The sequence below is a fragment of the Triticum urartu genome, chromosome 6A, assembly GCF_056163025.1.
Source record: "Triticum urartu cultivar PI428250 chromosome 6A, HENAU_Tu73, whole genome shotgun sequence".
NCBI classification, from domain to species: Eukaryota; Viridiplantae; Streptophyta; class Magnoliopsida; order Poales; family Poaceae; genus Triticum; species Triticum urartu.
Genome location: NC_141878.1, coordinates 14,720,536 through 14,746,384, shown reverse-complemented (window position 1 = coordinate 14,746,384; position 25,849 = coordinate 14,720,536). Strand labels below are relative to the sequence as shown.

The following is a 25,849-nucleotide window of genomic DNA, read 5'->3' as shown; positions in this document are numbered from 1 at the left end:
AGATTTTGATATGATAACATTAAATTCAAAAGGATAGATTTCAGCCTTCAGAGTGCCTTTTTTCCCTCCCCAAAAGGTAGATACAAGACCTGCGTAGGTGATTTCTTTGTTGGGTCAAGATAATTCAGTTCCACACATCCACACCCCTGACTTACTTTTCAGCTCGATACAGGCGAGTTTCGCTTCGCTGCATAATGTCACCACGTTTCTTCATGTTACACGACAATTCCAGAACATCCCACCAAACAAGCACAATAACAGTCACATCTTCTTGACACAAACAAGTATGATAGATACATTTCCTGGGTATGCCGCCCGCATTTCTTCAGATTGTGCAATGGTTGGCATTCGGGGATAAGGTAGGGGGCGCAAGCCAGAAGCAAAGCACATAGAAGGCCCGCCCACCCGCCCGCCTTACTTGCACCTTGGGAAATGGGTGTTATCGACATAGCCTCCCGACATCGCCATTTGGACGTTTCTCTGGAACTTCTGCGGGTTGTCTCGGAGGACGGCCGCGGCTTCATGATTCAATGGGTCCTCGTCATTGGGTTGCTGCAGACATTAACAAGATGGTTTGTGACCAGAACACATGATGAGAAAACAAAACAGAAACAATTACTTCAATTATTCCCAGACATCTAATAAATTTCATAAGAAAACAAACAGATAAACTACATTTCGAATGGAAAATCAACCATTGCACAGTTAACCTAATAGGATATGATGGCACTTACCGAGAAAAGAAGGTTTAAACCATATATTATGGTGTTGATATTCAAGACGGGCTTCCAGTCTTCACGCAGAATGTTCAGGCAGACATTTCCTTCTAGGTCAATATTGGGATGGTAAACCTGAAAGTTACCACATTAGCAACAGTCAACTTATGATGATGAACGAAAGGAGTCAAAGCTGTGGTGCTTACCTTAGTCTTGCACTTGACCTTCGGTGCCTCATGAGGGTAGGAAGGAGAAACTTGGAAGGTGAAAGTGAATGACCCACCTCTAAGAAAGAAAACATATTGTGGATATTAGAATAACTGACTAATATTATTTTCATCAACTGATAAGGTTAATATATCTCTATGGTGATGGGCCTTGGTTCATCAGGGTAACCAGATAACTACTGTACAAAGGTGGGGCCAGTCTGCACCGCTCCAGGGGAGGGATATAGGAGAAAAATGACTGTAAGAAAGACCTTACATGAGAGAATGGTTTCCCTTATTCTTGCTTCATGCAAACCATAAGACTAACTCTTCTTACAAGAGTTGCTAGAAAAACATAAAGACACAAAATGCTTCTAAGAAAATAAGGAAGATAACTAACACAAGTAAATATCTTATATGAGAACTAGCTATCATCTGCTGCTTTTATAGCTCGATTGGGGCTACGTGTACACATGACGCCGTATAGGTGATCCATTTTCGCATCCCCGTATCTACATTTTAGGTAAATACTTCTTCATCAACTATAAAGGGGGCCAACAAAAGTAAGTTCTCTCACCATAAGAAAACTGAATTAGTAGTGAAAAGATGAGATATAATGGCCAGGGGAGTGTGACGTGAATGATATCGAAATGATGAAAAATAAACTAATTTAACAGTAGTCAGCAACTGCTCCTCATATTCTATTTATAGTAAGTACTATAAATGGAATAATCTTTCTTCATGCTATGTCAAGAGATATTTGTGGGAGGTGTGATTTAACTGTAAAATAAAACTAACTTGATTTCTCTTATTAATTTATATTCATCAACAAATATTCCTTGAAACACGTACACCAAAATGCAAGACTGAAATTTGTTAAAAGCCATCTAAAACTACCTATCCCTCCATTTATGTGGTAACTAGCAACAGTGCATGTTTTTTAGTAGCTTGAATGTTCAGTGAAGATTACTATGGCATGACAAAAGGACGAAAAGAAGAGTAGGTATAAAAGAAGCATCTATAATAAGATACTTACAGATAGTATCCTTCGTCAGGTCGTAGAGTAGCTTCAAAGTTCATGAGATCATCCTTTCCGTTTGGGAAGGAAATTTTAGTTGTCTTTGGTAGGTTAAGCTCAGCAATATCTGCGAGTTAGGACAGAAACTGTCAACAAGATCCATATTTTGAAAACTATCCAATTAGAAAGGCACGATATAGATCATGTACATAAATCAGGAACACATGAACCTATAGGTGAATGTTAACACCACAGGTTTGAACGATGGAAAAATCAGTGTTCGATTTTTAATATGTAAGTATGTCCATAGTGAATTGTATTTCTCGTATCCAACTGTAGTTAAAATAGTGCGTTTGAGACAATAAGATATCTGGGTCTTCCTTATAAAGAACTACTCCCTCTGTCCCATAATATAAGAACATTTTTCAAGCTAAAATAGCTTGAAAAGCGTTCTTATATTATGGGACGGAGGGAGTATTAGTCATAAACAATAGTACTAATGACAATTAGGCGATGCCAAACCAAAAAGGAAAACAGGGGATTGATGTGCCACCCAGGCACCCACTAGGCAACTACTATCACTCAGCATACTACCCCAACAAACTCAAGCCTGCACCCTCTCTACTCTCATACCCATTGCCCAGTGCCACCACCACCTTCGGTGCCCTACTACCCACAACTTCAGCCATGTTGCCAGCTCATCCTCTCCTCCACGCCCTCCCATGCCCCACCATATCCCTTCGGCCCTGCTCCTGCTGCTGCTCCACCTCAATTCTCAAACTGTCGTAAGCAGGCCTAGAGACAAGCCTGACTATGGGCAAGACAGCTCCATCATAACCAAATACAGTGGCAAGGAGAACGTGGTGGGGTCCAGATTGCTGAACACGCCGCCAATTCTCTTCTTTCGCCACTTCCCCATGACCTCCAGGCTAGACAAGAGGCCATGGCGTCCCTCCTCTGGACCAGGATGACTAGGTGGCAGCTATGTGTTGACTGGGCGACAGTGTGACAACTAATAACTATATTATGCAAGTTAAACAAAAAGAAGAACAAACAGATCATAATCATTGGTACAGAGATTTCCCAATTTTCCACACATGAACCATAGCCCATGAAATGGTGGGTCAATAACCAGTAGAAGCTCAGCCAATATGGCAACAGAGCTTATACAGAAAGGTAACATTTTTTTTTGACATGGAAAGCAGTATCTAGACCAGTACAACCAAACAGACCCCTTTGAATTACAAGATTAGTCAATTGTTAAAATACTTCTACGAGAGGGTTTTATTGAAAGTGTTCGGAAACATCAGGAACGTAACAGATATTTCTTGGTTTCAACTTTGCGACATCAAAAGAGAGACTAGAAAAGGAATATATAGAACAAGAACCTTTTTAAAGCGTATCAGCCGACCCGGCTTACGAATTTATACCAACTATCAAGGAATTCCTAAAGTTTTGGGTGGAATGGGAATTGCTATTCTTTCTACTTCTCGAGGAATAATGACAGATCGAGAAGCTCGACTAAACAGAATTGGGGGAGAAGTCTTATGTTATATATGTTACATAAAAAATAAGGGGTAATATGTACATAATTTCCTCAAAATATAAATGTCACAAAGCAGGTGAGTAATCTACTTTTTTTTGCGAAAAGAGTCCCCTACTCATTAATCACGCCAAATCTGAAGTGGTTTTCTTGCCCTCGCCCACACATTAATTAGCCACGAATTAATTTTCACCGTTGAGTGGGCATTGGCAGGGAGCGACATGCGCTCTGGACCGCTGGATGCAGGAGGCCAAGGACCGGCCAATTAACTGCTGCATGCATGAGTGATATATGCGCGTTGATTGGCTTCTTTTACGAAGGCAACCAATCGTTTGGGAGAGTTAACTGCCCATCTTGGGCCGCAGTGCATGGCCCTCCCGCCTATATTCCCATCCGGAGGGAGTAGTACATTTGTAATGAGAAACGAAAAAAAAACATGGCATGCTTACAGGGCGATGTAAATGCACACGGTTGCAAGAAATGGATTTCAGCCTAGCACTTACCAATACACAATGTATAGCATGTCACTGTGGTGGATTATGATAATCTCATTTGTTTGACCACTGGCTAGTGGTTTTAATCTTAACTATAATATAAGGTGCTCTCTAATATATTTTTGTTATATAGAACATATGGGATGAATCGAAGAGACTCAGAGGGCAGCAGTCAATAACTGTAATTAACTACTCCAATTTATCAAACATATGAACATACGTTCCACAGCAGCTTTAGAAACGAGTACAAAAACCACAAGCTGAACCATACATAAAGTGTCAACATTAGGAAGTGACACGCCAATTGCCAGAAAGCAACATAAGATCAAATCACTTGTGGTAAAACAAACCTTTGTGGAGACGTAATTCCCCTGGACTTTGTTTCTTAACAGGAGGCCCCCCATTTGAGTTGGCCGCCTCTTCCTTCTTCTGCCCCTTGATCTTAAAAAGGTTTATCATCTTCCTGTGAAACATATGAGGGGAGGAGGTAACGAGCATGAGCTAAAGAGAGCAGACTTTTCGTAGGAACAAAAATGACAAAAACAAGAAAAGCACCATTCAAGCATAAGAATGGTTTTACACACAAACATGTAGAAACGATGCAGCAGAAATCAACAGAAGCAGGTTGGTTCTCTTTAATTACTGCGTTCCATCGATAACAAGTGCGTTGTCGTCAACCTATTCAGCCCTGATGGCACTAGCAATGATGATTGCCCAGAAGATAAAACAAAAGAAACCAATCCTAACAACATAGTTAACTCAGAGATTAGTTTAATATCATGACTAGCCTGCATTGTCGAGTTCCTTATCTTTGTAGGATTAGCTTCTGAAGTTTTATGGTCAGGTTAACCGTGACGGACCGTCAACCCTCTTAATCTAACACTTGTGCGGCGTTACGCCTAAACTCTTCTCGTCTCGGGCGAATCCCATCTATTGTCGCGGTTATTTGGAAGAGCCTCTCCCGAGGGCTTTTGCGTCCATTGGGACTTGACTGGGAACCGACGCGGCCTACTGCCAGCTCCTGCCCTACGCCCCTACCTCCTGTATAATATAGATCCTAGCACGGCATGCGTCCCGAAATCGTCCTCTCCGGCCATCTCCTCTAATCGACTCGTCATGCGAAATCGTGGGGCGGCAAACAGCTGCAGCAGTGGCATGGGGCGCTAACTCCGACAGCAACGCAACAGCGACGGGGTAAGCAGCGGCGAGTTCATACAGCGGCACGGCACAGATCGGCATACAGAAGCGCGACCAGAGGGGGGCAGAGGAAGTACCGGCGGCCCGGGGGCGGGGCCCGAGGTCGAGGGGCGCGGATCCGGAGCGGCGAGCGGCCGGAGCGGGCGTGGGCGGCGGCGGGGAGAGGATCGGCGGGCGGGCGGCGACCGGCGGGGAGGCGCGAACCCTAGATAGCTCGGTCGGTCTCCTCGCTCGCGGTCGCGGTGGGGCGCCGTGTGGGGGGCGGAAGTGAAATAGGGGAGACGAGGGGAAGAAGGGAGGGCGGGGTGGGGAATCTATGCGGTGGCAGTCCGGCCGTAGTTTTGCGGGAAGTAGGAGGGCACTTCGGGTAGGGACGAGGCCAAAGCGGATTCGCTCCAATCATCAATGCTCTTCTTTCTCCGGATTCGAATACCCAATTATTATTTATATCAGATTCTCTTTTATTTGGCCAGGGACGAGGTAGAAGTCATGCAGACACCCACCTGACAAAACCGAAAGGACAATATGATAGATAAGGTTTGGTTCTGACGGCCTCAGCCAAGAAAGAAAACTACAATCAAAACAGAAGAATCCCCCCAGTTTGACGCCAACTTCCGCCGTTCGCCCCCGACGTCACAATAGTGGATGTCGAAGGAAGTTACAGTCGCCACCGAGGAATCCTCTGAGCTTGTTGCCAACTCTCGTCCCCTGCCTCCGACACCACCGTAGCCGGCTCGGCGGTGCAATGTTGACTTGACCAGCGCACTAGGCCATGGACTACACTGCTCTTGTATCACACTCCATCAGTGGGGCAAGAGAACCTTGAGTGCGGTGGGAATGGATGGTCACCTTGTTGGAGTGGTATTCTTCAATCCTACTCCAGACTTCTCCTTCGGTGTGGATCCGCACCAACCAAGGCATCAAGCGAGATATTCATCCAAGCAAGCCACAAGGCAATGTTCTCTTGGCTACTGTACTTCGCTGACCTTATCTTATTGATGTTTGTTTGTGTCTCCACGGGATCATCGACCTCCTCTACTTCGGGGTCATTCTCCTCACCCTTGTCATCTTCAAACCTCTCATAATCATCGGCCATTGACAACTCCATGTCAACGAGTCTAAATATGCGCGACTCATCCAATTGGGATATGGAACTTGCAACATCATGTTCACCCCGCACTACAATCAACAAGGACAAACACGTCACACGATCATCCCCACATTACATCATCAAGACCCCTAGCTAAAAAAGGAAAGTGTTTTTATTTACCTTTTGGGCATTGCGTCAGACACTTGGCGGGCATGATCATCGTCGACGGTTGCGGTGGCCGTAGGTGGCGGAGGAGGAGGTGAGGAGGTCGCCGGATATGGAGTGGAATCTGTGCGAGCTACCAAACATGGAGAAGGCGTTGGAGCAAAGGGCTTCTTCCACTTCTTTGCTATCGCCTCGTTGAGGGCCTTACCAGTCGCAGCCGTGGATGGCGCGGCAGACCATTTCGATTTGCTTCTTTGGTGTTGACACGTTGGCCAACTCCGGCGATGTAGCGTCGCTAGGAGTGGTCGGCGGGGGTTGTGTAGGCGGCTGGCACTTCCTTTCCTGTCAGAATCAGGGCCTTGGGTGGAAGGCGGGACTTTAGAACTTTGAGGAGTAAACCTTTTGAGAGTTTGGATAGGTGCAGCTTGACTCCTTAAAACATAATATTTTGTGGAGTTAACCCTTTTTAGGAGTTTGGTTAGAGCTGCTTTGATCCTTTGACCTTTTTTCTCCCAAAAGAAAAAACAATACCCATATTTCAAACGCGGGATTATCATGCATCATTGTATATCAACAATGCAATATCATGTCACCCAGACTTGCAATCAGATCAGATTGTGCTTGGATGTTAGAAATCGGTTACCATGTCGAGGCTAACTGAAAATTTAGTACCGCCCCGATCAAGAAAAGACTGCCAAGTAAGTTGGGGTGGAGGGAGTATTCATCTCTGGCATATATGCATGTTGATTTGCGACATGTAAACCCATGCATTCTCAAGTAAACCGATTAACATACATGAATGCAAATAGTACTAGTTCAACATATCAAGCTTTTGGTTAGAACACACGAATATCATTAATTTTACATATGTATGCACTTACGTTTGGTTCATGAAAAATACCTATTTTGCCTCCTTGTTTTGGTTACAAGGCCGCAATTGCTTGCGTGAACGACACATTTCGAATTCAGCCACACCATTGAAAATTCATTGCATCAAGATTCCGTGTATTTTTCCTAGAGCACATTGCCACATATTAATTCTTGGATGCACTATTTATGAAGGAATTAATCCCTAATTCTACATAGTAGACCGGAAAGACCAAAAACCATAAGTTGCGAAATTTATTGGAGAAAAGGAAGTCAAGCTGAAAAATAGAAAGATGCAAAGTTGGGTTACTACAACGTAAATTTAGCGTTAATTAGCTTATATTTTTAAGATGACAGGTGGCTTTGTCGGTAATTACAAAATCTAGTTATATCCTACAACACGGTTCCATTTTTTGGTACATATTTCTCTCAGATTCTTAATTTTATCATTACTTTTTACTAGAAGGCATGAAAGTTGTGGTTCGAGAAACAAATAATAATAAGATGGTGTATAAACACTAAATAATAATAGTTGTCGGCATGGTAGAAGAAAAATCAACAACACAATTCCATGAGACGCATGGTTCCACACTTCAACAACATTATACATGTGCGTAATTGCTACTTACTCCATTACATAATTCTTGTGGTGGTTTTAATTCAAATAGTAACATATTCAACATGACCGAGTTACCAAACAACGACCAAGGAAACAGTACAGCTTAGATTTAAGCACCCACAATCATAGAGGAGAGCATGCAAACATTATTTATCTGGATTGGAGATCTACAGTTTGTAGAGGAAACAAATCAGGGCAGTTAAAACTCATCAGATATTATTACGAGCGAACACATGATATGCAAGGATCAAAAATCAAAACTGGAACTCTCAAGCGTGATGGTGAAGGAATGACACACGGATACTTCTATAAGCTTCCTTACTTCGCAGCATTGTAAAGGAGGTGGAGCAGGGCTGCAGCTGCTACACCATGAGCGTGTTTGATTGCAGTTTGCAACAGTAGTTGCATTGCATGTCCATCTTTAATCAGCCTGGTTGCTGAAAAACAGCCTCATATGCAGCAGATGCAACCTGTTTGGTTGCCTGCATCGCATCGAGAAGCACTTACCCCCTGCTGTTTGGTTGCCCGCATTTGTGCTTAGAGTGTGAGCAGATGCAAACTTCAGCTGTTTGATTGCAATTAGCGTTTGTGTTCTGCTCATCCCATTCAAATGTGATGGCCTTACCACCACACATGATCAGCACAACAGCAACATCACAACAGCAAGATCAAACAAAGCAAGCAATGTAATGACAACAAACTTAACACAACAAACTACTTAACTAGATAGCATAAGTCTAGATTAAGAGCAGGGGCATTCTCCTTACCTGTTGTGCCAGGGTGTTGCTCCTAGCCAAAATATGAATAAGTTCCCAGCACAAGTCTCGCCACACACCCTAAAAGTTCTCCACTAACACCTGACTTAACTTAAATACATAGCATGCTCGATGCCACCAAGGCAGTTGTGCCTGCTGCAACGATACCTGCACATCACCGACGAGTCGTGGTTATAGATCTGAACCTTCAGTCCGAGTCCGGAGATGCGCACAACGACGAGGTCATCGGGGACGATGCGGTGGCGGCGGCAGAAGTAGTTCCACCCCGGCCAAGCACCATCTGGCCCTCGAAGTTCTGGACCTGCACCCATAACACGCACCCCTTGTTGGCTGAGAGCCTGACCACACGCGGGAGTCGCTTGATGACCAGCCAGGTGTTCATCACCTCCACGAACTTTGGAGGGACGACGAGCATGGCGAGGTCCTCGTTGTCCTTGATCTGCTGGTAGAATATCATCGGCTCCCTGGCTCCCTCATCGTGGCCCTGCCTCGAAGATAGTTCCCTTAAACGAGGCACGCTCATGAAGGCGATCCTGCCAGGCAGGTCCACCGTCCTGAGCAACCTGTTCGTGGGGATGAAATCCTCGGCGCGCTCAGCTCCGACCATGACCTGAGCTCCTCCACCCGTCACATCCCAGTCAGTCTTCAGTATCTTGTCAGACAACATGACAAGTATTAGTATCAAATAAAGCAAGCAAGCAAGCAAACAAGCAAGTGCCACTGATCAATGGCATGTGCTCATGGCCAAATGGCAATGATCAGTGGCACTTGGTGTTGGGCAAGAGCACTAATCTACTTGCTGTAGTGCAAATGGCACTGATCAATGACACTGATCAGTGACTTGCCCAATAGCAAGTGCCATTGATAAGTGCCATTTTGCCCAACAGCAAGTGCCCTTTTACCCAACAGCAAGTGGACAAATGCCACTTATCAATGACACTTGTTGTTGGGCAAGTCACTGATCAGTGGCATCTTCTTTGCTGCAACTGGCACTGATCACTACACTATCCTAAACAAGGAAACATCTAAAAATAACAACAGCAAGTGCCAATAGCACCCATGTGGAGCCATGCAGATTTGGAACCATCCTAAAATGGTCCTACTACATGCACGTATAACATCCACTCATGGCATAAACCCTAGTTTCAACATGCAACATGAAACAAGGACATGATCCTAACATGAACATGCCATCAGTCAGCATGATTCTAGTATTCATCACTCAACATGAACATGATTCTACCATGAACACAACTACTAGCATGTAGCACAAATCTAGCATGTAGTAGGACTCGGACTAGCATGATTCTAGGATTCTAGCATGAACATGAATCTAGCATGTAACACAGCTACTAGCATTCTAGCATGAACACAAGCAGTAGCACACGCACTGTACAAGACAAGAACAGATCAGCATATGGGTCAGATTTTTCACTCTCAAATCTTGATCTACCCAGAACCTCAGTATAGCTGGCGCCTCGAATTAATTTAACAACTTGCAAACGATAAGCAACACTTCTTGAGTTACATAACATCCCTGATAGATCCAGTACAAACTAACTGCAATTAACATACTACTGTAGTGGAACATACTACAGCTCATTCACATCAAGATCACAAGCTACAAACTAACTGTATTGAACATACTATAGCTCATTCAGATCAAGATCACAAGTTACATCATGGAGTAGGACGTACTTAGCGAATTAAGTTCCGTGCAGGTTTAGCAATGCTGAAAGAACATGCATATTCTACACAGGATAGCTGACAGGTCATGCAAACCAATTAGATCATGATGGGAAAAAATCGACATGCCACCTCAGTTTCTTTACCTGCCCAGCTATCAAGGTTTACCTCCTTCATAACATTGGAGGGAGTTCTATCAGATAGTGGGCAAGTTTTCAACAGATATTTAGTTCTGTACTAACATGATTAGACCAAGTGAACTAATCACAACCTCAACAGACTGCGGAATTCACAAAAGAAAGTGAGGCCACCAATGAATTCAGTGATGTGTGCAACTGAAACCAATGCAGCTCACAGTTTGCTTCGGTAAATGCGGGTGCCCATTTTTTGTGAACATATGTTAGTGATGAAAAAGAAGCAGGAAGTAAAGGTCTCTAGATTATGAAGTACCTCACATGGGTTTCCTTTAGCAAGCTTATATCATTGCACGGACACTATCATCAACCAGCAAGCACAATAGCAAGGTTGCCAACATGAACTGCACAAAAAGATGATGGGCATCATCTAAAAGTAATTGAATGACCTCCGATAATCATCACAAGTCGCCTGCTTCATAGACAGAAAACTCCTTTCAGTTTTGGAAGACCGGCTTGACAAAATCACATATATCTCATACCAAAGCTTAAGCGTCGATGTTCCAAGTCCATGGGTCATCACGTCTTCCAGCTGCCCCCCTCAATCAGCACTGCCTCTCCCAGATCTGGGGTCTCTGGCCTCTGAGGTTGGCATGCACCTACAGCTTGTGACCTACCTTTCTCTGATGCTGCAACCAACAATCCTGAAAGTCAAGATAACCATGACATGAACTGAAATTCACAAAACGGCAATAAAAAGTATTTATGAAGCAGTGAACTTCCCATGACGATTAATGAAGTAAAAGCTCAACGTATAAAGTAATCTTCTGATTAGCATGGCACAAAGGAGAAATCAATACATAATAAAAGGATAGATTTTAGAAAGCCACATTAATCTTCAGAAAACATGTATGTTCTTCTCCATTACCAAATAATGACCAAAACATAGCTGGCTTCAGAACTACATCGTGATTCTACATATATTACTCAGAATTCTTGGTTCATGTAAATCTAAATCTAGCGGGCACTTCCCCTCCGCAAGCGGCGGCATAGTCTTCAGCGAGGTACGGTGCAGCTTCCTTGTGAGGGCATATGAACTTCTCCACAAAATACGTGTCGGTCTCCTTGAAAACAGTATAGTAGCTGGGGTCGCGCTTGAGCAATCCATTTTCCTTGAGAAACTTCACAACGTAGTACCGAGGTCTCATCCGGCCCTCCAGGCTGTAAGTGAGCAATGACGGCTGACGAGCAATGTACGCCGGTTCCAACCCCACCTCAGAGATGAGGAACTCGGACCCGTGCTGCAGCGATTCGTTCGACTTGGCGAGCAGAAACGGGGCCTTAGGGAGAGCAACGCTCACCTCGGCATCCGACCACCCGACCGTCTTCTTCAGGTGATCCACTTTGGCCGCGATCTTCTTCTCGTCGAGGAACGCGACGGCACTGAGAGCATGCCTGAACATTCTGGACCCCCGGGGCACGCCGAGGCCTTCGGTCAACGCCACCATTGTCTGAACGCGCTCCAGGTTGGCCGTGACCATCCTCGGTATCGAGCTGCACAGCTTGGCAATGTCGCGGTCACCCAGCCCGCACTCGCGCAGGAACGCGACATTGGGCTCCACCCTCCCCTTGCAGCAGAGGAGGTTGGTGTTGAAGTTGATGGCCCGGAGCAGCTTCTCCAAGGAGCCGCCGAAGAGGGGCAGGTAGTAGTGCAGCTTGGCGACGATGGATCTGCAGCGGAATTTGTGTGGGGCGAGCGAGAGGAGGCGCGCCATCTCGGGATCTGACAGGCCGAGGCCGGAGAGGCCCGCGACGATGGGGGACAGGCCCTTGTCGACCTTGGTGCAGAGGAACTTGGGGTCCTTGGCGACGAGGGCGGCGACGTCGGCGCCGGAGAGGCCGCGGCCGGCGAGGAAGGCGAGCACGGCGTCGGGGTTGGCGGCGGACCTGAGGTGGGACAGCTTGGGGGAGGCCTTGAGTGCCTGGGGTCGGGTGAGGCCGCAGGTGGAGACGAGGTAGTCCTCCACGGCGAACCCGGTGGTCGGGGAGATGCCGGGGGCTGTGGCGCCGGAGAGGAGGCGGCGGGGAGAGGAGAGGATGCTGCTCCGCGCGTGTACCTGTGGTGGGGCGGCTGCGGATATGAGGCGGTGGAGGGGGGAGGTGGTGGCGGCGGAGGGAGAGGAGAGCATCTGGATGAGAACGCGGCCTCGGCGCCGGAGCATGGCGGCGCCGGCGGCGAGGGAGGGAGCTGCGCGAAGGAAGGGGAAGCCGTGGGTCAGTCTCTGTCACATTGACTGACAGACATATACAATTGGGCTGGGCTTTTCGTCTGCGTGAAATGGGCTGGGCTGCCACAGCCCTGGGCTTACACTCTTTTCTTTAGATAGATGCCCTGTCTTCTCTAAAAAAAATTTGAGCACCCGTCAAAAAAGAAATTGAGTGACTGGCAATATTTTGATGAGTTAAATATTTCTTTATTTTTCTTTGTGATTGCAAGAAGATGAGCCGACATTGAGCGTCGGTTCCGTCGATGAATTCTTGGGACACACTGTAGGAAAAATGGAACTTACATCGAATGAAACGGTTTCATAAAAATTCTAGTAGAACTGAGAATCCATATCTGGTGTGGGCGTTGGGGTACCTGATACGCTTTTCCCTTGTACGAGATGTAACCAACCAAATAGTCACCTGTTAAACCTGATGATGCTCCCCTAAATAGAGGAAGAAAAAACATAGGACTGCATATAATATACGGCGCCAGAGCAACGATTTCAAAGCGCCTTCCGTCCATCCATCCATCCATCGGTCTGGTCGAGATCTCGGAGCCGGCAGCGAATTCAACACCGATCAGTCTCCACTACTGCACTCAGCTGATAAGTAACCAACCTTATTGCAACTGGAAACAGAATTTCACTGCTGAAACTGTAGGTGTATATGTATCTTCAGAAATGCTGGGTGTCTTTCAGATGAAAAAAGAGGCTGCATCCAGTGGAACAAGATTGTTTTACAACCCCCCCCCCCCCCCCTAATTATTCAGGAAAATTTTATTTTGGCCACTCTAGATTTCGCCAATTTTCCTTATGCCACTCTAGATTTTGACATCACTTTTGCCATTCTTAGTTTTTGACAATTATCACAATTGCCATTCCCGTGGCAAAAGCAAAATTTTCAGAGTGGCAATTGTGATAATTGTCAAAAGCTAAGAGTGGCAAAAATGAAATAAAATTATTTTGCTTTTGCCACAGAATGGCAATTGTGATAATTGTCAAAAACTAAGAATGGCAAAAGTGAAATGTCAAAATCTAGAGTGGCATAAGGAAAATTGGCGAAATCTAGAGTGGCAAAAACAAGATTTTCCCTTATTCTGGGCCCAAGCAAAAGAAACTGGGCCCAAGCAAAAGAAACTGTGTAAGCAAGCTGAAAACTTTGGACATTGGAATCTGACTGCAGCATGTGCTTGCAGTGTGTGCGCCCCGAAGCGAGGCCGATCCTCTGCCTCATTCAGGCGGGTTCGCGTCTGCATCCGACATCTTCTCCCGGTAGAAAGAAAGCAACATCTAATTTAAATTCAGTAAATTGAAGACTGAGTTTGGATGGATTAGGCTAAGCCAATATCTCCAGGTAAACATCCCCTGCTCGGCGGCTGCTCAACAAGTACAGCCTATGTGCATGCATGCTATGTCTTCTCTGGTTAGCACTGAGCACACACAATATGTCTTCTCTGGTAGCCAAGCTTTTAAATCAAGGCTCCTGCTACCTGAAAGAATGATCGGAATCAGGAAATCACCACAACCGAGTATAATCAAACAAGTATGCCGGACATCTTCCTCTTTGTTGATGAGCCCTTCAAGGCAAAGCTATGTATAGACTGTATGTACAAAGGAGGCAAGGATCAATCCCTCAAGAATTCAACCGATGTGATGTACCATGCGTGTAACGGGATTGAACCCAGTAGTAATGCTACATGGACCATTATCACCCCCCTGTGCTTCCCAGGTCTCTTTTTCCTTGTGCTACCAGATGAAGAGCAACCAGCTTATCTACTCAACCATAACATGGGTCTCTGTGCAAACAGGAATGACACAAGTAAAAAAAAACAAGGGGAAAATAACTCAAGTGTGTCAACCGCAATGGCAACTCGTTAACTCCAAGAGTCCAACTTTAACCTGTATGTGTGGATATTCGCATAAAATGCACCCAACGGCTACAGCTTCAGTCCTAGTAGTCCTCAAGATATATAATGCATTTAAATTAATATTGCAAAGTAATATAAAGTTTTCCAAAGGTAGCCAAAATTCTAAGTATCCGGGGAACAGCCAAGTATTTTTCATAACATAAACAGCTAGCGCCAACATAAATGCTGTCAGTTTTGAGATCAGATTTCTAGAAAAAAGTATTCCAAGAAAAAAAAGAAATTAGATAGCACTTCCCCTCTGCAAGTGGCAGCATATTCTTTAGCGAGGTGCGGGGCAGCTTCCTTGTGAGGGCAATACGAAAATTTTCAATGAGAACCTTATTGGTTACCACGAAAACGGTATTGTAGCTCAGATTGCGCTTGAGCAATCAATTTCCTTGAGAAACTTTACAGCATAGTATCAGGGCCTAAGCAGGCCCTCTAGTTCTGACAAACTGTGACAGATGTAAATGACGAGACTAATTCATTGTTGACCATGGTTTAGTCCCAAATAGATTACCTTTTCAACTTTGAAATTTTCTCAGCGGAAGTAAAATCAGGTACAGGATTTAGGAACAAAGATATTCAATCTTAGAAGGAAAAGTGGGAAAGAAACCAAAAGGCATGATGAGACACCGAATGGAAACATACATTTCTAAGCATAACCTGGATAGAAAAAATGAACTGTAAATGATGAAAAACAAAAAAAAAGACAGAAATGAAAATGGAAATAAAAATATGGATGAAAGCAACTCATATGATATATTTACTGGAAAACGATGCAATACAGTTCTCATCCTTTCTTGTTCTCTGGGTTCTGGTTTCACAAGAAAATTGGTCTACCCACATATTCAATTTCCATTATCCTAAAAATGGAAGTCAGAAACACAAATATATTCATGGACTCTCATTTCCAGAGATTGCAGGCGATGCTTTCATGTCTACTTAACTAGAACATCAATACATCAACACCACAGGGTTCATGAATTAGACTATCAATTTCATTAGGCATTAGCAGCGACCAAACCAGCATATGGAAGACATACTACAGCAGAAAACCAATCTCTATTTAGGGGGAAAAATACTAATGTGAATTACCAGCTTACTAGGAATGGTGAAAACTCTGTTATGCCATACACAATTACCAATTTCCATAGCCGGTCCTTGCTTCATGTAAATCTGAAATTAGTCGGCAGTAGCCCTTTGCAAGCATCAGCATAGTCTCCAGCGAGGCACGGTGCAGCTTCCTTGTGAGGGCATATGTACTTCTCCATGAATACCTTCTCAGACAGTACAAGCACGGAATACAAGTCCCGGTCGGGATCTAGCAATCCATTTGCCTTGAGAAACTTCACAACGTAGCTCCGGGGCCTTAGCCGGCGCTCCAGGCTGTACGAGAGCATTACGGGGTGACGAGCAATGTATGCGGGTTCCAACCCCAAATCAGAGATGAGGAACTCTGACCTTCTCTGCAGAAACTCCTTAGTCTTATTCAGCACATTTGGAGCCCTAGAAATAGCAATGCCCACCTCAGCATCCGACCACCTGAACGTTTTCTTCAGGTGCTCCACTTTGGCGGCGATTTTCTCCTTGCTGACGAATGCAACAGCATTGAGTGCATGCCTAAACATCCCAGACCCTCGGGGTATACCCAGACCTTCGACGCACACCGCCGTCGCCCGGACACGCTCTGCCCTGGAGGTGAGTAGCCATGGCTGAGCGACGCACAGCTTGGCAATAGCACAAGGACCAAGCCCAAACTCTCGCAGGAAAGCGACATTGGGCTTGACCACCCTCTCGAGGTCAGCCCAGAGAATGGAGCATCCCTTGCGCTTGAGAGCATGGAGGAAGTTGTCGGTGGAGCCGAAGAGGGACAGGTGGTACTGCAGCTTGGAGACGTCGGATCTAGAGCGGAGTTTGCCGCATCCGAGCGACAGGAGGCCGACGATCTCAGAACGCCGGTGAGCGCGGCGACGTTGGGGGCCAGGGTCCTCTCCACTTTGGCGCAGAGCAACTGGGGCTCCCTGGCGACGAGGGCGGCCACGTCGGCGCCGGAGAGGCCGAGGCCGGCGAGGAAGGCGAGCACGGCGTCGGGGTTGGCGGGGGACCTGAGGTGGGCGAGCTTGGGGGAGGCCTTGAGTGCCTGGGCTCGGGTCAGGCCGCAGGTGGAGACGAGGTAATCCTCGACGGCGAAGCTAGGGTTCGGGGAGACGACGGGCGCGGCCGCGGAGAGGAGGCGGCTGTGGTAGCCGAGGAGCTGGGAGATGGGAGACGAGGATGGGGGCGGGAGGAGCTGGGACAGGGCGCGGCATCGGAGGCGGAGGCGGAGCATGGCGGCGCGACGGCGCGGTGGCGCCGGCGGCGAGGTAAAGGGGAACGCATTGGTGCGGGAATGAGGAGGAGGCCGTGGAGAAGATTTCCGTGGGTGCTCTGGAGTGGGCCCCACGCGTCGGTCTCACTCTCATCTGGGTGCTGCTCTCTGGAGTGGGCCCGTTTACAAGGTTTTTCTCTCGTTATGTTTGTGCAATATTTTTGTTCAACTCATTTGGAGCACATTTGATCTCAAACTAAAATGAATTTTTTAGCAAATTTTACAGTACAAAGAAAAAAAATACTCAATTAGGGTACTCACTCATCTATATTAATTGTTGATAATTTATTACAAAGTTGTACCGGTCCATTATGCTATAAACTTGTTGTTCTCCTTGTGATGCCCGCTCATCTAGGGTCGTGTGGGCTTCCTTCTCTTCTGTCTGCTTTGGGTCAATTGGATCAAGCCCCTCATGTGCGTTGCCCTCTATGTAGTACGTGTTCTGTTCAGCTGCTCGCCGCCTCTGCCTCCTCTCCGCTGTCGCCTGCTCAGTTAGAGACAGACACCAAGCGCCCGTCCCTGCCCTCGGTCGCTACTGGAGTCGGCAGATCGATGTATGTATCTTAATTGTGTATGTATGTATGTATGTATGTATGTATGTATGTATGTATGTATGTATGTATGTATCTGAGTTAGGTCATGTATGTATCTTAATTGTGTAATTCTCGTTCTCTAAACTGTACAACCAGGATCCACATTTGAGGGTATTATAATTGTTTAATTTTATCTAATTCTTTTTCTCTAAATTGTATGGCTAGGGTTTTTAATTCATGGCCGCAATTTGTCAATCTTTTGAATGATTCATATCTAGTTGGATTATTTCTTGGCCACGCACGATGGCGGTAAGAACCAATGTCGAATAAGTTTAACTTTGGAACCATGCAATTCAAACAATATGCTTTATTTACTATTTTTTATTTTTTTCATCGATGAACACAAATAATATAATTCGTTGTGCATCTGTGCCAACATAATAACCAATAAATTCTAGGGTAATTTATGGAAATGTTTCTTAAGAAGCTTAAGACAATCTTGGCCCTTCATGTGACCAAATGATGCCCATCACATTTAAATTATTCTTGTGTGCTACTTCTATGTGTATTATTGCTTGTTATCCTCCCATGTATGGTTTGCATGTGGACACCGGATCTTTTTTGTTCTGGGTTCGCCCCTGGGTGCTAGAACTGAATAAGTCAGGCGAATCCCTAGCTTTGTGTTGCTAATCATTTGGAACATACTTGTATGTAAATACAAGCACTGGTTTGATCTGAACGCATCTCATCCCGCTGGCAACATGCATCAGGAGATCACCATGGTTTCATAATTGGTGTGAGGCAACAAAGAGTTCTTTCGTACCATTATCACCTCATGTGCTTACCAAGGTCTTTTTCCTTGTGCTACCAGATGGAAGTCATGAAGAGCAGCTAGCTCATGCCCCCTCTAATTATCTACTCAACCATAACATGGGTTTATGTGCAAACAGGAATGACACAAATCAAAGAAACAAGGGAGATCCAGGACTGACAAAAGTAACTACAAAATTACAGCTTAGCTTAGGCCAAATGTGCAACTTCCTTCAATTTGTAGTCATCCATATGTGAAAATATCTGGTTCCAGGCCAGTTGAGACCATATTGTCAAGTAACTTCCTCACTTCATCCATCTTGCCAACGAACATGTATCCACCCATCATCGTGTTATAAGTATGCATGTCCGGCTTTACACCCATGTGTATCATCAGGTCAAAGAGATCTTGGGCTTCCATAACCCTTCCATTTTTGCAAAGGGGGCTCATAATTCTGTTGAAGAACACAACATTGGGATAGATTCCACGATTCAACATTTCAGAAAATAGTTCATGAACCTTCTCCCATTTGCCACAAGAACAAAAACCACTCAAATGGGTGGTGAAATCTATGATATCAGGAGCTAATCCTTCCGTTACCATTTGATTGAATTGCAACACAGCATCATCCATTCGGCCAATGCTGCAAAGTAAGTTTATTCCCGTCCCATAGCTCGCTGCATCAGGGCTGAATCCTTGTTGCCGCATTTTTGTAAATATATGCATTACCTCACCAACCATTTTTTCTTTAGCATATGCAAATATCAGTATGTTGTAGACATAATGTGTTGGGGAACGTAGTAATTTCAAAAAAATTCCTACGCACACGCAAGATCATGGTGATGCATAGCAACGAGAGGGGAGAGTGTGATCTACGTACCCTTGTAGACCGACAGCGGAAGCGTTGTGACAACGCGGTTGATGTAGTCGTACGTCTTCACGATCCGACCGATCCAAGCACCGTTATTCCGGCATCTCCGAGTTCTTGGCACACGTTCAGCTCGATGACGATCCCCGGACTCCGATCCAGCAAAGCGTCGGGGAGGAGTTTCGTCAGCACGACGGCGTGGTGACGATCTTGATGTTCTACCGTCGCAGGACTTCGCCTAAGCACCGCTACAATATGACCGAGGTGGAATATGGTGGAGGGGGGCACCGCACACGGCTAAGGAACGATCACGAAGATCAACTTGTGTCTATGGGGTGCCCCTTGCCTCAGTATATAAAGGATGGAGGAGGAGGAGGCCAGCCAAGGCAATTGGTGTGGCCAAGATGTGGAGTCCTACTAGGACTCCAAGTCCGTCCTAGTAGGAGTCCACCAAGAGGGGAGGAAGGGAGAAGGAAGTGGAGGAGAAGGAAAGGTGGCCGGCCCCTTTTTCCCTAGTCCAATTCGGACCAGAGGGGAGGGGGGGCGCAGCAGCCCCTTGGCTCTTTCTCCTCTTCCCACTAAAGCCCATCAAGGCCCATTGCTTCTCCCGTAACTACCCGGTACTCCGAAAAATACCCGAATCACTCGGAACCTTTCCGATGTCCGAATATAGTCGTCCAATATATCGATCTTTACGTCTCGACCATTTCGAGACTCCTCGTCATGTCCCCGATCTCATATGGGACTCCGAACTCCTTTGGTGCATCAAAACTCATAAACTCATAATATAACTGTCATCGAAACCTTAAGCGTGCGGACCCTACGGGTTCGAGAACAATGTAGACATGACCGAGACACATCTCCGGTCAATAACCAATAGCGGAACCTGGATGCTCATATTGGCTCCTACATATTCTACGAAGATCTTTTATGGGTCAGACCGCATAACAACATACGTTGTTCCCTTTGTCATCGGTATGTTACTTGCCTGAGATTCGATCATCGGTATCTTAATACCTAGTTCAATCTCGTTACCGGCAAGTCTCTTTACTCGTTCCGTAATACATCATCTCACAACTAACTCATTAGTTGCAATGCTTGCAAGGCTTATGTGATGTGCATTACCGAGAGGGCCCAGAGATACCTCTCCGACAATCGGAGTGACAAATCCTAATCTCGAAATACGCCAACCCAACATGTACCTTTGGAGACACCTGTAGAGCACCTTTATAATCACCCAGTTACGTTGTGACGTTTGGTAGCACACAAAGTGTTCCTCCGGCAAACGGGAGTTGCATAATCTCATAGTCATAGGAACATGTATAAGTTATGAAGAAAGCAATAGCAACATACTAAACGATCAGGTGCTAAGCTAACGGAATGGGTCATGTCAATCAGATCATTCATCTAATGATGTGATCCCGTTAATCAAATAACAACTCTTTGTCCATGGTTAGGAAACATAACCATCTTTGATTAATGAGCTAGTCAAGTAGAGGCATACTAGTGACACTCTGTTTGTCTATGTATTCACACATGTATTATGTTTCCTGGTTAATACAATTCTAGCATGAATAATAAACATTTATCATGATATAAGGAAATAAATAATAACTTTATTATTGCCTCTAGGGCATATTTCCTTCAGTCTCCCACTTGCACTAGAGTCAATAATCTAGTTCACATCGCCATGTGATTTAACAGCAATAGTTCACATCACCATGTGATTAACACCCATAGTTCACATCGATATGTGATCAACACCCAAAGGGTTTACTAGAGTCAGTAATCTAGTTTCACATCGCTATGTGATTAACATCCAAAGAGTACTAAGGTGTGATCATGTTTTGCTTGTGAGATAATTTTAGTCAATGGGTCTGTCACATTCAGATCCGTAAGTATTTTGCGAATTTCTATGTCAACAATGCTCTGCACGGAGCTACTCTAGCTTATTTCTCCCACTTTCAATATGTATCTAGATCGAGACTTAGAGTCATCCAGATCTGTGTCAAAACTTGCATCGACGTAACTTTTTACGACGAACCTTTTGTCACCTCCATAATCGAGAAATATTTCTTTATCCCACTAAGGATAATTTTGACCAATGTCCAGTGATCTACTCTTAGATCACTATTGTATTTCCTTGCTTAACACAGTGTATGATAGATCTGGTACACATCATGGCATACTTTATAGAACCTATGGCTGAGGCATACGGAATGACTTTCATTCTCTTTCTATCTTCTGCCGTGGTCGGGCTTTGAGTCTTACTCAATTTCATACCTTGTAACACAGCCAAGAAATCTTTCTTTGACTGTTCCATTTTTGAACTACTTCAAAATATTGTCAAGGTATGTACTCATTGAAAAAACTTATCAAACGTCTTGATCTATCTCTATAGATTTTGATGCTTAATATGTAAGCAGCTTCACCGAGGTCTTTCTTTGAAAAACTTCTTTAAAAACACTCCTTTATGCTTTGCAGAATAATTCTACATTATTTTCGATCAACAATATGTCATTCACATATACTTATCAGAAATGCTGTAGTGCTCCCACTCACTTTCTTGTAAATACAGGCTTCACCGTAAGTCTGTATAAAACTATATGCTTTGATCATACTATCAAAGCGTTTATTCCAACTCCGAGAGGCTTGCACCAGTCCATAAATGGATCGTTGGAGCTTGCACACTTTGTTAGCTCCTTTTGGATCGACAAAACCTTCCGGCTGCATCATATACAACTCTTCTTCCAGAAATCCATTCAGGAATGCAGTTTTGACATCCATTTGCTGGATTTCATAAAATGCGGCAATTGCTAACATGATTCGAACAGACTTAAGCATAGATACGAGTGAGAAACTCTCATCATAGTCAACACCTTGAACTTGTCAAAAACCTTTTTGCGACAATTCTAGCTTTATAGATAGTAACACTACTATCAGCGTCCGTCTTCCTCTTGAAGATCCACTTAATCTCAATGGCTCGCCGATCATTGGGCAAGTCAATCAAAGTCCATACTTTGTTCTCATACATGGATCTCATCTCAGATTTCATGGCCTCAAGCCATTTCACGGAATCTAGGCTCATCATCGCTTCCTCATAGTTCGCAAGTTCCTCATGGTCTAGTAACATGACTTCCAGAACAGGATTACCGTACCACTCTGGTGTGGATCTCACTCTGGTTTACCTATGAGATTCGGTAGTAATTTGATCTGAAGTTACATGATCATCATCATTAGCTTCCTCACTAATTGGTGTAGTAGTCACAGGAACAGATTTCTGTGATGAACTACTTTCCAATAAGGGAGAAGGTACAATTACCTTATCAAGTTCTACTTTCCTCCCACTCACTTCTTTCGAGAGAACCTCCTTCTCTAGAAAGGATCCATTCTTAGCAACGAATGTCTTGCCTTTGGATCTGTGATAGAAGGTGTACCCAACAGTAACTTTTTGGGTATCCTATGAAGACACACTTTTCCGATTTGGGTTTGAGCTTATCAGGATGAAACTTTTTCACATAAGCATTGCAACCCCAAACTTTAAGAAACGACAACTTTGGTTTCTTGCCAAACCACAGTTCATACGGTGTCGTCTCAACAGATTTAGATGGTGCCCTTTTAACGTGAATGCAGCTGTCTCTAATGCATAACCTCAAAACGATAGTGGTAGATCGGTAAGAGACATCATAGATTGCACTATATCCAATAAAGTATGGTTATGACGCTCGGACACACCATTATGCTGTGGTGTTCCATGTGGCATGAGTTTGTGAAACTATTCCACATTGTTTTAATTGAAGACCAAACTCGTAACTCAAATATTTGTCTCCGCGATCAGATCATAGAAACTTTATTTTCTTGTCACGATGATTTTCCACTTCACTCTGAAATTCTTTGAACTTTTCAAATGTTTCATACTTATGTTTCATCAAGTAGATATACCCATATATGCTCAAATCATTTGTGAAGTTCAGAAAATAACGATACTTGCCGTGAGCCTTAACACTCATCGGACCGCATACATCAGTATGTATTATTTCCAATAAGTCAGTTGCTCGCTCCGGAGAGCGGAGTCTTAGTCATCTTGCCCATGAGGCATGGTTTGCAAGCATCAAGTGATTCATAATCAAGTGATTCCAAAATCCCATCAACATGGAGTTTCTTCATGCGCTTTACACCAATATGACCTAAACGGCAGTGCTACAAATAAGTTGCACTATCATTATTAACTTTGCATCTTTTGATTTCAATATTATGATTATGTGTATCACTACGATCGAGATCCAACGAACTATTTTCATTGGGTGTGTAACCATATAAGGTTTTATTCATGTAAACAGAACAACAATTTATTCTCTTACTTAAATGAATAACCGTATTACAATAAACATGATCAAATCATATTCATGCTTAACACAAACACCAAATAACACTTATTCAGGTTCAACACTAATCCCGAAAGTATAGGGAGTGTGCGATGATGATCATATCAATCTTGGAACCACTTCCAACACACATCGTCACTTCACCCTTAACTAGTCTCTGTTTATTCTGCAACTCCCGTTTCGAGTTACTAATCTTAGCAACTGAACTAGTATCAAATATTGAGGGGTTGCTATAAACACTAGTAAAGTACACATCAATAACATGTATATCAAATATACTTATGTTCACTTTGCCATCCTTCTTATCCGCCAATCACTTGGGGTAGTTCCACTTCCAGTGACCAGTCCCTTTGCAGTAGAAGCACTTAGTCTCAGGCTTAGGACCAGACTTGGGCTTCTTCACTTGAGCAGCAACTTGCTTGCTGTTCTTCTTGAAATTCCCCTTCTTCCCTCTGCCCTTTTCTTGAAACTAGTGGTCTTGTCTACCATCAACACTTGATGTTTTTCTCGATTTCTACCTTCGTCAATTTCCGCATTACGAAGAGCTTGGGAATCGTTTCCGTTATCCCTTGCATATCATAGTTCATCACGAAGTTCTACTAACTTGGTGATGGTGACTAGAGAATTCTGTCAATCACTATCTTATCTGGAAGATTAACTCCCACTTGATTCAAGCGATTGTAGTACTCAGACAATCTGGGCACATGCTCACTAGTTGAGCGATTCTCCTCCATCTTTTAGCTATAGAACTTGTTGGAGACTTCATATCTCTCAACTCGTGTATTTGCTTGAAATATTAACTTCAACTCCTGGAACATCTCATATGCTCCATGACGTTCAAAACGTCTTTGAAGTCCCGATTCTAAGCCATTAAGCATGGTGCACTAAACTATCAAGTAGTCATCATATTGAGCTAGCCAAACGTTCATAACGTCTGCATCTGCTCCTGCAATAGGTCCGTCACCTAGCGGTGCATTAAGGACATAATTCTTCTGTGCAGCAATGAGGATAAACCTCAGATCACGGATCCAATCCGCATCATTGCTACTAACATATTTCAACACAATTTTCTCTAGGAACATATCAAAATAAACACAGGGAAGCAACAACGCGAGCTATTGATCTACAACATAATTTGCAAAATACTACCAGGACTAAGTTCATGATAAATTTAAGTTCAATTAATCATATTACTTAAGAACTCCCACTTAGATAGACATCTCTCTAATCCTCTAAGTGATTACGTGATCCAAATCAACTAAACCATGTCCGATCATCACGTGAGATGGAGTAGTTTCATTGGTGAACATCACTATGTTGATCATATCTACTATATGATTCACGCTCGACCTTTCGGTCTCCGTGTTCCGAGGCCATATCTGTATATGCTTGGCTCGTCAAGTATAACCTGAGTATTCCGCGTGTGCAACTCTTTTGCACCCGTTGTATTTGAACATAGAGCCTATCACACCCGATCATCACGTGGTGTCTCAGCACGAAGAACTTTCGCAATGGTGCATACTCAGGAAGAACACTTCTTGATAATTAGTGAGAGATCATCTTATAATGCTACCGTCAATCTAAGCAAGATAAGATGCATAAAAGATAAACATCACATGCAATCAATATAAGTGATATGATATGGCCATCATCATCTTGTGCTTGTGATCTCCATCTTCGAAGCACCGTCGTGATCACCATCGTCATCGGCGCGACACCTTGATCTCTATCGTAGCATCGTTGTCGTCTCGCCAATCTTATGCTTCCACGACTATCGCTGCCGCTTAGTGATAAAGTAAAGCATTACAGCGCGATTGCATTGCATACAATAAAGCGACAACCATATGGCTCCTGCCAGTTGCCGATAACTCGGTTACAAAACATGATCATCTCATACAATAAAATTTAGCATCATGTCTTGACCATATCACATCACAACATGCCTGCAAAAACAAGTTAGACGTCCTCTACTTTGTTGTTGCAAGTTTTACGTGGCTGCTACGGGCTTAAGCAAGAACCAATCTTACCTACGCATCAAAACCACAACGATAGTTTGTCAAGTTGGTGCTGTTTTAACCTTCGCAAGGACCGGGCGTAGCCACACTCGGTTCAACTAAAGTTGGAGAAACTGTCACCCGCTAGCCACCTTTGTGCAAAGCACGTCGGGAGAACCGGTCTCGCGTAAGCGTACGCATA

At 44.4% G+C, this 25,849-nt stretch overlaps 4 protein-coding genes across 6 annotated transcripts; all 4 read right to left on the bottom strand.

Annotated features, from left to right (window-relative positions):
- Positions 1-248: 248 nt before the first annotated feature.
- LOC125513823 (NEDD8-conjugating enzyme Ubc12) lies at positions 249-5,489 on the bottom strand. The gene is made up of 6 exons (XM_048679032.2): positions 5,252-5,489; positions 4,328-4,440; positions 1,959-2,067; positions 923-1,001; positions 735-851; positions 249-552 (listed from the first exon to the last, which is right to left on the bottom strand). The coding sequence occupies exons 2-6, from the start codon at positions 4,434-4,436 to the stop codon at positions 415-417; spliced, it is 552 nt and encodes a 183-aa protein (XP_048534989.2). The 5' UTR covers positions 4,437-4,440; positions 5,252-5,489; the 3' UTR covers positions 249-414.
- A 3,168-nt stretch (positions 5,490-8,657) lies between these two features.
- LOC147963225 (uncharacterized) lies at positions 8,658-10,986 on the bottom strand. Of its 3 annotated transcripts, XM_087527722.1 has the most exons (3): positions 10,828-10,983; positions 9,077-9,343; positions 8,658-8,992 (listed from the first exon to the last, which is right to left on the bottom strand). In XM_087527722.1, exons 2-3 carry the CDS (start codon positions 9,296-9,298, stop codon positions 8,879-8,881), a joined length of 336 nt encoding a protein of 111 aa, XP_087383848.1. In that variant the 5' UTR covers positions 9,299-9,343; positions 10,828-10,983; the 3' UTR covers positions 8,658-8,878. The 3 variants fall into 3 exon arrangements, with proteins under 3 accessions (XP_087383848.1, XP_087383847.1, XP_087383846.1); XM_087527721.1 differs by having other exon boundaries at positions 8,658-9,334; positions 10,828-10,986; XM_087527720.1 differs by having other exon boundaries at positions 8,658-9,343.
- Positions 10,987-11,408: 422 nt separating this feature from the next.
- Positions 11,409-13,536, bottom strand: LOC147963224 (transcription termination factor MTERF8, chloroplastic-like). The gene has a single exon (XM_087527718.1). The coding sequence runs from the start codon at positions 12,731-12,733 to the stop codon at positions 11,513-11,515; it is 1,221 nt and encodes a 406-aa protein (XP_087383844.1). The 5' UTR covers positions 12,734-13,536; the 3' UTR covers positions 11,409-11,512.
- Positions 13,537-15,552: 2,016 nt separating this feature from the next.
- On the bottom strand, positions 15,553-17,156 carry LOC125511148 (uncharacterized). The gene is given in 3 exon segments (XM_087527719.1): positions 15,553-15,862; positions 15,864-16,642; positions 16,645-17,156. Coding segments are annotated over 3 exon segments (1,188 nt in total). The 5' UTR covers positions 17,018-17,156; the 3' UTR covers positions 15,553-15,826.
- Between the last annotated feature and the right edge of the window lie 8,693 nt (positions 17,157-25,849).